A 12,608-nucleotide genomic window follows, 5' to 3' on the forward strand; every position below is an offset into this window, starting at 1 on the left:
CAGAAAGGTAGCGTCCATTATTAAGGACCTCCAGCATCCAGGGCATGCCCTTTTCTCACTGTTACCATCAGGCAGGAGGTATAGAAACCTGAAGGCACACACTCAGTGATTCAGGAACAGCTTCTTCCCCTCTGCCATCTGATTCCTAAATGGACATTGAACCCTTGGACACTACCTCACTTTTTAAAATATAAATTTCTGTTTTTTTGCACAATTTTTAATCTATTCAATAAATGTATACTGTAATTGATTTACTTATTTATATTATTATTATATTTATTTTTTTCTTCTATATTATGTATTGCATTGAACTGCTGCTGCTAAGTTAACAAATTTCATGACACATGCCAGTGATAATAAACCTGATTCTGATATTTCATGTTTTCCCTTATAGCTTTTTTAGTTGCTTTTTGTTGGATTTTAAATGCTTTCCAATCATCCAACTTTCCATTCACTTTTGCAACCTCATGCTCTTTCCTTGGCTTAATGCTGTCCTTAACTTCCCTGGTCAGCCAAGGTTGCCTATCCCTGCCATTTGAGAACTTCTTCCTCTGTGGGACATATCTATCCTGTGCTTTGTGAACTATTGTGAACCCTGAACATCCTCTACATAGCACCATCCAGAGACAGAGAAGCAGTTTCAGCGACAGGTTACTGTCGATGCAATGCTCCTCAGACAGGATGAAGAGGTCAATACTCCCCAATGCCATTAGGCTTTACAATTCAACTGCCAGGACTTAAGAACTTTTTTTTTTTTAAAGCTATTATTAATGCTTTTTGAATTAGTGATTTAGATGCATATCATATTATTACTGAGTTAAGTATTGTATGTAATGAGTTTTTGCTACAACAAGTGTATGGGACATTGGAAAAAATGTTGAATTTCCCCATGGGGATGAATAAAGTATCTATCTATCTATCTATCTATCTATTCCCAGAAACTATTCAGCCATGTTACGCTTCTGTCATCCCTGCCAGTATCCTCCATTCCACTTGAGCAAGCTCCTCTCTAATGCCTCTGTAATTCCCTTTATACCATTGCAGTACTGATACTTGTGACTTGTGCTTCTCCCTCTCCAATTTCAGTGTGAATTTAATCATATTGTGATCACTAAAGATTCATTTACGTTAAGCTGTCTAATAAGGTATGGGTAATACACAACATCTGATCTAAGATAGCCTTTCCCCGAGCAGGCGCAAACTCAATCTGCTCTAAAAAGCAATTTTGTAGGTAATCAACTAACTCCCCCTTTTTGCAATCTGACACCAACCTGATTTTCCCAGTCCCTCATTACAATTGTGTCATTATCCTTATTACATGCCTTTTCTAGCTCCCTTTGCAATCTCAACCCCACATCTTGGCTACTATTTGGAGGCCTATATATGATTCCCATAATGGTTTTTTTACCCTTGCAATTTTTTTATCTCCACCCAGAAAGATTCAGCATTCTTTGACCCTCTGTCACCTCTTTCTAAAAATGTAATTCCATCTCTTACCAACAGAGCCACATCACTGCCTATGCCTTCCTAACTGTCCTTTCAATACAAAGTATATCCTTTGATGTTAAGCTCTGAACTACGGCCTTCTTTCAGCCACGACTCAGTATGCCCACAATGTCACACTGACCAATCTCTAATTGTGCCATGAGTTTGTCCAGCTTATTCCAAATGCTACGTGCATTTAAATACAGCACCTTCAGTCCTGCATTCATCATAGTTTTGAATTTTGCTTCTGTGGTACAATTTAACTCTTCATTTTGTCTGTCTTTGTACCCAATCATTGGCTTGTCCTTCCTTTTATTCTACTTGTAAACCTGTGGCTCGTCTTCAGCTCTATCATACTGGTTCCCATCCCCTGGCATATTAGTTTAAACCACTCCCAACAGTTCTGGAATCAGAATCAGATTTATTATCACCAGCATGTGACGTGAAATTTGTTAATTTAGCAGCAGCAGTTCAATGTGTTTCTTCAGGCTTCTGTAACTCCTACCTGATGGAACCAGTGAGAAAAGGGCATGCCCTGGGTGATGGAGATACTTAATGGATACTGCCTTTCTGAGTCACCGCTCCTTGAAGATGTCCTGGGTACTTTGTAGGCTAGTACCCAAGATGGAGCTGACTAAATTTACAACCCCCTGCAGCTTCTTTTGGTCCTGTGCAGTAGCACCCCTCCCCCACCCCATACCAGACAGTGATGCAGCCTGTCAGAATGCTCTCCACGGTACATCTATAGAAGTTTTTGAGTGTGTTGACATGCCAGATCTCTTCAAATTCCTAATGAAGTATAAACACTGTCTTGCCTTCTTTATAACTATATCGATATGTTGGGACTAGGTTAGATCCTCAGAGATCTTGACACCCAGGAACTTGAAATTGTGCACTCTCTCCACTTCTGATCCCTCTAGGAGGATTGGTATGTGTTCCTTCATCTTACCCTTCCTGAAGTCCATAATCAGCTCTTTCATCTTACTGATGTTGAGTGCCAGGTTGATGCTGCAGCACCACTCCACTAGTTGGCATATCTCACTTCTGTACTCTCTCTCGTCACCACCTGAGATACTACCAACAACGATTGTATCGTCAGCAAATTTATAGAAGGTATTTGAGCTCTGCCTAGCCACACATTCATGTGCATATAGAGAGTAGAGCAGTGGGCTAAGCATACCCCTGAGGTGCACCAGTACTGATCTAGTAAACCTGCCCTCAGGAATGTTGGTCCCCCTTGGATTCAAGTGCAACCTGTCCCTTTTGTTCAGGACCCACCTGAGCCAGAGGAAGTCCCAATTATCCAGAAATCTGAATCCTTGCTCCTTACTCCAGTTCTTCAGCCACACATTTATCTGCCACCTCATTTATTCCTATCCTCACCGTCGCGTGGCACAGGCAGCCATCCCAAGATTACTACCCTTGAGGTCCTGCTTCTCAGCTTCCTTCCCAACTCCTTAGATCCTTTTTTTGCAGGAACTTGTTCCTTTTTCTATTTATGTTGTTGGTACCAATATGCACCACGACCTCTGTGTGCTCACCCTCTCTTTCCAGGATATTGTGGACACATTGGGAAACATCGTGGCTCCTGGCACCTGTGAGCCAAGCTACCCTCCCTGTTTCCTTATCGCATCCACAGAATTGCCAATCTGTCCCCCAATGATAGAGCCCCCTATTACTGCTGCCATCCTCTTCAGTTCCCTATCCTACCCTTCTGAGCCTCAAGGCCAGACTCAGTGCCAGAGGCATGGCTGCTGTTGTTCCTCAGGTAGGTTGTACCTTGGGGGGGGGGGGGGGGGGGCGACATTATAGAAACATAGAAAACCTACAGCACGATACAGGACCTTCGGCCCACAAAGTTGTGCCAAACATGTCCCTACCTTAGAAATTACTAGAAGTTAATAAAATTATGAATGGCATAGGCAGGATAGGTAGTCAAAGGCTTTTTCCCTCTGCTAGGATTAGAGGGCACAGATTTAAGGTGAGAGGAGAGAAATTTAAAGGAGACCTGAGGGGTAGGGTTTTCATACAAGTGTGGTGAACACCTAGAATAGACTGCCACAGTCAGTGGTGGAGGCTGAATCTATTATAACATTTAGAAGATATTTAGACAAGTAGCTCGAAAGGAAAAGAGTGGAAGAAAATTGGCCTAATGGAGGCAAATGGGGTTAGTGTAGTTGTTGTGGTAGCCATGGAAGATATGAGTTGAATGGCCTTTTTCTGTGCTCTAATTGCATAGAGGGAGTTTTATGATTTAGTTTGAAACCCTTTGCGGGACAGTGTAGAGGAAGTGTTACTCTGCATGTAATTTGCTTAACAACACAATTATTGTGAAAATGATCTTAGAAGGTAAACAAACTAATTGCCCATTAACTTTTTTCCATTACCTCCCTTTCTCTGATACACCCTCCACAGAACTGCTTTGTACCCTTGGTTACCTGATGTGTTTAATCGGTTCAGCTCCCTGATGACGGCTCGGAAAGAAGGCCGCACCTCGGGCTGATAGTTCATACACTGATTGATGAGGCTTGCTAACTCAGTCCATCTGGGAGGAGGAAGCTGGAGGTGGTCTTCATAAAACTGGAGTTTCTGCATAATGAATGATGTGAAGACAAAGAAACTCATTTGTTGAAAGATGTTATTTGTAAAAATTTCATCCCCTCTTTTAATTCCTTTGTTGCTGCCGCATCTGCTCTCAGGATGAGGCTTTTCATTCCAGAATGAAGGAGATGTCCTCCTTATTCAAAGAAAGGAGCTTCCCTTCCTCCATCATTAATGCTGCCCTCAACCACATCTCTTCCATTTCGCGCATGTCTACCCTCATACCATCCTCCCTGCACCCCACCAGGAATAGGGTTCCACCTACCACCCTATCAGCCTCCATGTCCAGCACGTAATTCTCTGTAACTTTCACCACCTCCAATGGGATCCCACCACCAAACACATCTTTCCCTCCCCACCCCACTTTCTGTTTTGCACGGGGATCTTACTGTTACTTACTTGTCCATTTGACCCTCCCCACTGATCTCCCTCCTGGCACTTATCTTTGCAAGCAGAACAAATGCTACACCTGCCCCAACACCTCCCCCACTATCATACAGGTCCCAAACAGTCCTTCCAGGTGAGATGATATTTCACCTGCGAGTCTGTTGGGGTCATATACTGTGTTCGGTGCTCCTGGTATGGCCTCCTGTATATCTGAGACCCGATGTACATTGGGAGACCGCTTCACCGAGCACTTATGCTCCGTCTGCCAGAAAAAGCGGGATCTTCCAGTGGCTTCCCATTTTAATTCCACTTCCCATTCCCATTCCAAAATGTCATTCCATAGCCTCCTCTACTGTCACGATAGGTTGGAGGACCAACACTTTGTATTTCATCTGGGTAGTCTCCCTCCTGATGGTATGAACATTGATTTCCTGAACTTCTGATAATACTCTCCCACCCTTCACCATTTCCATTTCGCTCTCTCCTTCCCCATTTCTTCCATGGTTTTCTGTCCTCTCCTATCATACTCCCCCTTCTTCAGCCCTGTATCTCTTTCACCAATCAACTTCCCAGCTCTTTACTTCACCTCTCCCCACCTCCTGGTTTCACCCATCACCTTGTATTCTTTACTCCCCTCCCCCCACCTTCTTACTCTGGCTCATGTTGTTTTCCTCCAGTCCTGATGAAGGGTCTCAGCTCAAAACATCAACTGTACTTTTTTCCATAGATGCTACTTGGCTTGTTAAGTTCCTCCAGCATTTTGTGTGTGTTTGTTGAAAGATGTTTGTTTTGTTTTCCAGCAGAATTGGACAAATTCCAATCCAATTTCCTTAAGATTCAATAAAGGCATGAATCTACTTCAAACGTCCAGCCCATAACTGCACCATCAGACAGGAGGCAGTTCATTTTGTTCTGCAATCAGTGTTCAACTGCTGAGTACAGTGTGTGGCTGCTAGAAGTTCATGCCTTGCTCTGAGCACACAACAACAACAATAGGTTGTCTTTAATGTGATATTGAGGATATAGCTCTGTTCAAGGTGTTCTGTATTGGAATTAACGCCCTTTCTGCCTCATGTATTGTTGACATTTCTATTTCAGTCCTAAACAACCTCCACTTTATTTTATTAGCTATAATGACCTCCATTCTGTATCCCCTTGCTCTGGACATAATAACCAGAAAAAAAAGTCATAGAAAAGTACAGCACAGAAACAGGTCTGCCAGCCCATCTGGCTTCCACCAAACCATTTAAACTGCCTACCTCATTGTCCTCCACTGGGACCGTAGATCCCATACCCCTATTCAAACTTCCTTTAAATATTGAAATCGAGCTCGCATACACCATGTATGCTGGCAGCTCATTCCATTCTCACAACACTGAATGAAGAAGCTTCCTCTCATGTTCCTCTTAAACTTTTCACCTTTCAACCTTAACCCATGACTTCTGGTTGTAGTCCCACCCAACCTCAGTAGAAAAAGCCTGCCTGCATTTAACCTATCTATACTTCTCATAATTTTCTATACCTCTATAAAATCTCCCCCAAATCTTCTAATTTCCAAGCAATAAAATCCTAACCTATTCAATCCTTCCTTATAACTCAGGTCTTCCAGCAACATCCTTGTAAAATTTCTATGTACTCTTTCAACCTTAACTGGTGCAGGGGGCAGGAATTCAGATTATGGATCACTGGGATCTCTTCTGGGAAAGTTATGACCTGTACAAAAGGAATGGGTTACACCAGAACCCAAGGGGTTTCAATGTCCTTGTGGGCAGGTTGGCTAGATTTGTTTGGCAGGGTAATGGAACTGAAGTGATAGTGCTAAAGATGAGGTAGTTGGTTTACAAATAGAGGCAATGTGTAGTGAGACTCCTAGCAAGGAAAGACCAATGATAGGGCAAAATTGCAGTCAACAGGATGAGTTGCAAGTTAAAAGTGGACAAAATCAAAAAGGTTGAATACAGGACTAAAGGTGATATGTTTGAATGCGCCTAGTATACGGAATAAGGTCAATGAACTTGTAGCACAGTTACAGATTGGCAAGTGTCATGTTGTAGGCATCACTGAATCATGGCTGAAAGAACATTATTGCTGGGAGCTTAACGTCCAAGAATACACATTGTATTGAAAGGATAGTCAGGAAGGCAAAGGGGGTGGCATGGCTCCGTTGACAAAAAAAAAAGAAATTAAATCATTAGAAAGAGGTGACATAGGGTCAGAAGGTGTTGAATTGATGTGGACAGAGCTAAGAAACTGCAAGGTAAAAAGACCCTGATGGGAGTTATATACAGACCCCCAAACAGTAGTAAGGATGTGGTCTATAAGTTACAATGGGAAATAGAAAATGCATGCCAAAAGTGCAATGTTACAATACATGGGGGATTTCAATATGCAGGTAGATTGGGAAAATCAGGTTGGTGCAGGATTCCTAGACGGGAAATTGCTAGAGTGTCTACAATATGGCTTTTTAGAGTAGCTTGTGGTTGAGCCAGTAGAGGATCAGCTATTCTGGATTGGGTGTTGTGGAATGAATCAAAGTTGATTAGATAGCTTAAGGTAAAAGAACCCTGAGGGGAAAGTGATCATAATATGATCAAATTCACACTAACATTTGAGAAGGAGAAGCTAAAGTCAGATGTATCAGTATTACAGTGGAGTAAAGGGAATTACAGAGACACGAGAGAGAAGTTGGGCAGAATTGATTGGATAAGAACACTGGCAGGGATGACAGCAAAACAGTAATGGCTGGAAATTTTGTATATATATATCTCAAAAAGGAAGAAGTGTTCTGGAAGCAAGATGACACAACAGTGACTAACAAGAGAAGTCAAAGTGAAGATAAAAACCAAAGAGAGGGCATATGATAGAGCAGAAATTAGTGGGAAGTTAGAGAATTGGAGAACTTTCAAATACCAACAGAAGGCAACCAAAAAAGTCATTAAGAAAGTGAAGATATATTAAAATAAGCTCGACAATAATATTAAATATTATTACCAAAGTTTCTAAAGATACATAAAGTGTAAATAGACAATAGGTGCAGTAGTAGGCCATTTGGCCCTTCGAGCCAGCACTGCCATTCACTGTGATCATGGCTGATCATCCCCGTTCCTGCCTTCTCCCCATATCCCATGACTCTGCTATCTTTAAGAACTATATCCAACGACTTTCTTGAAAGCATCCAGAGAATTGGCCTCCACTGCCTTCTGAGGCAGAGCATTTCACAGATCCACAACTCTCTGGGTGAAAATGTTTTTCCTCAGCTCCGTTCTAAATGGCCTACCCCTTATTCTTAAACTGTGGCCTCTGGTTCTGGACTCCCCCAACATTGGGAACATGTTTCCTGCCTCTAGTGTGTCCAATCCCTTAATAATCTTACATGTTTCAATCAGATCCTCTCTCATCCTTCTAAATTCCAGTGTATACAAGCCCAGTCTCTCCAATCTTTCAACATATGACAGTCCTGCCATCCCGGGAATTAACCTCGTGAACCTATGCTGTACTCCCTCAATAGCAAGAATGTTCTTCCTCAAATTTGGAGACCAAAACTGAACACAATACTCCAGGTGTGGTCTCACCAGGGCCCTGTACAACTGCAGAAGGACCTCTTTGCTCCTATACTCAACTCCCCTTGTTATGAAGGCCAAAATGCCATCAACTTTCTTCACTGCCTGCTGTACCTGCATGCTTACTTTCAGTGACTGATGAACAAGGACACCTAGATCTTCCCCTTTTCCTAACTGGACATCATTCAGATAGTAATCTGCCTTCCTGTTCTTGCCACCAAAGTGGATAACCTCACATTTATCCACTTTAAACTGCATCTGCCATACATTTGCCCACTCATCCAACCTGTCCAAGTCACCGTGCATTCTCCTAACATCCTCCTCACGTTTCACTCTGCCATCCAGCTTTGTGTCATCTGCAAATTTGCTAATGTTACTTTTGATCCCTTCATTTAAATCATTAATGTATTACTGTAAATAGCTCCGGTCCCAGCACCGAGCCTTGTGGTACCCCACTAGTCACTGCCTGCCATTCTGAAAAGGACCCGTTAATCCCTATTCTTTGTTTCCTGTCTGCCATCCAATTTTCTATCTATGTCAGTACCCTACCCCCAATACCATGTGCTCTAATTTTGCCCACTAATCTCCTATGTGGGACCTTATCAAAGGCTTTCTGAAAGTCCAGGTACACTACATCCACTGGCTCTCCCTTGTCCATTTTCATAGTTACATTCTCAAAAAATTCCAGAAGATTAGTCAAGCATGATTTCCCCTTTGTAAATCCATGCTGACTCGGACCAATTCTGTTACTGCTATCCAAATGTGTCGTAATTTCATCTTTTATAATTGACTCCAGCATCTTCCCCACCACTGATGTCAGGCTAACTGGTCTATAATTCCCTGTTTTCTCTCTCCCTCCTTTCTTAAAAAGTGGGGTAACATTAGCTACCCTCCAATCCATGGGAACTGATCCTGAATCTATAGAACATTGAAAAATGATTACCAATGCGTCCACAATTTCTAGAGCCACCCCCTTTATTACCCTGGGATGCAGACCAACAGGCCCTGGGGACTTATCAGTCTTCAGTCCCATTAGTCTACCCAGCACCATTTTCTGCCTAATGTGAATTTCCTTCAGTTCCTCCATTACCCTAGGTCCTCTGGCCACTATTACATCTGGGAGATTATCTGTGTCTACCCTAGTGAAGACAGATCCAAAGTACCTGTTCAACTCATCTGCCATTTCCTTGTTCCCCATAATAAATTCACCCATTTCTGTCTTCTAGGGCCCAACTTTGGTCTTAACTAATTTTTTCCTCTTCACATACCTAAAGAAGCTTTTACTATCCTCCTTTATATTCTTGGCTAGCTTACCTTCGTACCTCATCTTTTCTCCCCGTATTGCCTTTTTAGTTATTTTCTGTTGCTCTTTAAAAGTTTTCCAATCCTTTGGCTTCCCACTCATCTTTGCTATGTTATACCTCTTCTCTTTTATTTTTATACTGTCCTATACTTCCCTTGTCAGCCACGGTTGCCCCTTACTCCCCTTAGAATCTTTCTTCCTCTTTGGAATGAACTGATCCTGCACCTTCTGTATTATTCCCAGAAATACCTGCCATTGTTGTTCCACTGTCATCCCTGTTAGGGTATCCTTCCAGTCAACTTTGGCCAGTTCCTCCCGCATGGCTTCACAGTCCCCTTTGTTCAACTGTAATACTGACACTTCTGATTTCCCTTCTCCCTCTCAAATTGTAGATTAAAACTTAACATATTATGGTCACTATCTCCTAATGGCTCCTTTACCTCAAGTTCCCTTATCAAATCCGGTTCATTACACAACACTAAATCCAGAACTGCCTTCTCCCTGGTAGGCTCCAGTACAAGCTGCTCTGAGAATCTATCTTCGAGGCACTCCACAAACTCCCTTTCTTGGGGTCTAGTACCAACCTGATTTTCCAAGTCTACCTGCATGTTGAAATCCCCCATTACAACCGTAGTATTACCTTTGTGACATGCCAATTTTAACTCTTGATTTAACTTGCACCCTATATCCAGGCTACTATTTGGGGGCCTGTAGATAACTCCCACTAGGGTCTTTTTGCCCTTAAAATTTCTCAGTTCTATCCATACTGACTCTACATCTCCTGATTCTATGTCACCCCTCGCAAGGGACTGAATTTCATTCCTCACAAACAGAGCCACCCCACCCCCTCTGCCCACCTGTCTGTCCTTTCGATAGGACATATACCCTTGAATATTCATTTCACAGCCCTGGTCCTCTTGCAGCCATGTCTCTGTTATTCCTACAACATCATACTTGCCAATTTCCAACTGAGCCTCAAGCTCATCCACTTTATTTCTTATATTTCCTGCATTCATATATAATACTTTTAATCCATTACTCCCCTCACTTCTCACATTGATCCCTATTGCACTTGGCCATATTCTCTGATCCCTTCCTGAGCTTTCTGCCCCTTTAATTCTGTTGTCTTTCTTATCTTTTCTTATTCTCTCTTTCCCTTTAACTCTATCCTTATATTTCTAGTTTGTCTCCTCCCCCCCCCACTTATTAGTTTAAACACACCCATGTAGCAGTGGCAAATCTGCCTGCCAGAATACTGGTCCCCCACCTGTTAAGGAGGATGGAGAGTGGATATTGGACAACTGGAAAATATGGCTGGAGAGGTAGTAATGGGGGAATGAACTGAATAAGTATTTTGCATCAGCCTTCACGGTGGAAGTTACAGGTGTCAGGAATCATGAAATTTGTGAAGTTACCATTACAAAGGAGAAGGTTCTTGGGAAACTGAAAGGTCTGAAAGTAGATAAGTCACCTGAACCAGATGGTATACACTCTAGAGTTCTGAAAGAGGTGGCTGAAGAGCTTGTGGAGGCATTACTAATGATCTTTCATGAATCACTAGATTATGGAATAGTTCTAGTAGACTGGAAAATTGCAAATGTCACTTCACATTCAAGAAGAGACAGAAGCTGAAGAAAGGAAATTATAAGCCAGTTAGTCTGACCTAAGTAGTTGGGAAGATGTTGGAATCGATTGTTAAGAATGTGGTTTTCAGGTAATTGGAGGCATATGATAAAATAGGCTGTAGTCAGCATGGTTTCCTCAAGGGAAAATTTTGCCTGACAAATCTCTTGGATTTCTTTGAAGAAATAACAAGCCGAATAGACAAAGGAGAATCAGTTGATGTTGTGTATCTGCTTAACAGGCTACGAACCCATGGTATTAAAGAAAAGATTCTAGTGTGGATAAAGCAGGAGGCAAAGAGTGGGAATAAAGGGAGCCTTTTCTGGTTGGTTGCCGATGACTAGTATTGTTCCATGGGGATCTGTGTTGGGTCCGATTCTTTTTACGTCATATGTCAATGATTTGTATGATAGAATTCATGGCTTTGTTGCAATGTTTGCAGATGATATGAAGATAGGTGGAGAGGAAGGTAGTATTGAGGAAGCAGTGACACTTCAAAAGGATTTAGACAGATTAGGAGAATGGGTAAAGAAGTGGCAGATGAAATATAGTGTTGGGAAGTGCATGGTCATGCACTTTGGTAGAAGAAATGAAAGAATTGGCTATTTTCTGAATGGAGAGATAATACAAAAATCTAAAGTGCAAAAGGACTTGGACCTAAAGGTTAATTTGCAGACTGAGGTGGTGAGGAAGGCAAATCCAATGTTAGCATTCATTTCAAGAAGATGAAAATGTAAAAACAAGGATGTAATGATGAGACTATAAAGCACAGGTGTGGCCTCACTTGGAGTATTTTGAGCAGTTTTTGGCCCCTTATGTTAGGAAGGATGTTCATGAAACTGATTCCAGGTTTGAATGGCTTGCCATATAAAAAGTGTTTGATGGCTCTGTGCCTATATTCACTGGAATTCAGAAGAATGAGGGGTAACCTTATTGAAACCTATTGAATGGTGAAAGGCCTTGGTAGAATGGATGTGGAAAGGATATTTCCTACAGTGGGAGAGTCTAATACCAGAGGACACAGCCTCAGTATAGAGGGGCGTCCTTTTAGAATAGAGATGAGGAGCAATTTCTTTACCCAGAGAATGGTGCATCTGTGGAATTCACTGCTACAGGTAGCTGTGGAGGCAAAGTCTGTATGTATATTTAAGGCAGGGATTGAAAGATTCTTGACTGGTCAGGGCATGAAGGGATACAGTGGAGGAGGGGAGGCAGGATCAGACTCAAAGGGCCAAATGATCAAATTCTGCTCCTATGTCTTATGATCTTATTTACGTCTTTCCTGTAGGTAGGTGACCAAAACTGCACACAATACTCCAATTAGCCCTCACCAACGTGTTATACACCTTCAACATAACATTCCCTCTTCTGTACACAGTTCTTTGATTTATAAGGCTAATGTGCCAAGTACTTTCTTCACAACTCTATGTATCTGTGACACCACTTTCAAAGATGTACGGACATGTATTCCCAGATAACTTTGTTTTACCGCATTCCTCAGTGCCCTGCTGTTCACCGAGTAAGATCTATAGGTTGGTCCTGCCAAAGAGCAACACCTCGTATTTAGAACCATAGAACATTACAGCACAGAAACAGGCCTTTTGGCCCTTCTTGGCTGTGCTGAACCATTTTTCTGCCTAGTCCCACTG

The 12,608-nt window shown here is 42.2% G+C and overlaps 2 protein-coding genes across 19 annotated transcripts in view; one reads left to right on the plus strand and one right to left on the minus strand.

Moving 5' to 3' along the window:
• The window catches only part of LOC140739678 (tyrosine-protein kinase JAK2-like), a 254,486-nt gene that overhangs the window by 39,496 nt on the left and 202,382 nt on the right, over positions 1-12,608 (minus strand). For all 5 annotated transcript variants that reach the window (XM_073068052.1, XM_073068054.1, XM_073068049.1 and 2 more), the window contains one exon: positions 3,924-4,074. In XM_073068052.1, the coding sequence (XP_072924153.1) occupies positions 3,924-4,074 (151 nt within the window). The remainder of the gene's footprint in view (positions 1-3,923; positions 4,075-12,608) is intronic.
• Positions 1-12,608, plus strand: part of LOC140739679 (uncharacterized) — a 65,422-nt gene that overhangs the window by 8,480 nt on the left and 44,334 nt on the right. The window lies entirely within an intron of this gene.

This window comes from Hemitrygon akajei, chromosome 16 (genome assembly GCF_048418815.1).
Source record: "Hemitrygon akajei chromosome 16, sHemAka1.3, whole genome shotgun sequence".
NCBI classification, from domain to species: Eukaryota; Metazoa; Chordata; class Chondrichthyes; order Myliobatiformes; family Dasyatidae; genus Hemitrygon; species Hemitrygon akajei.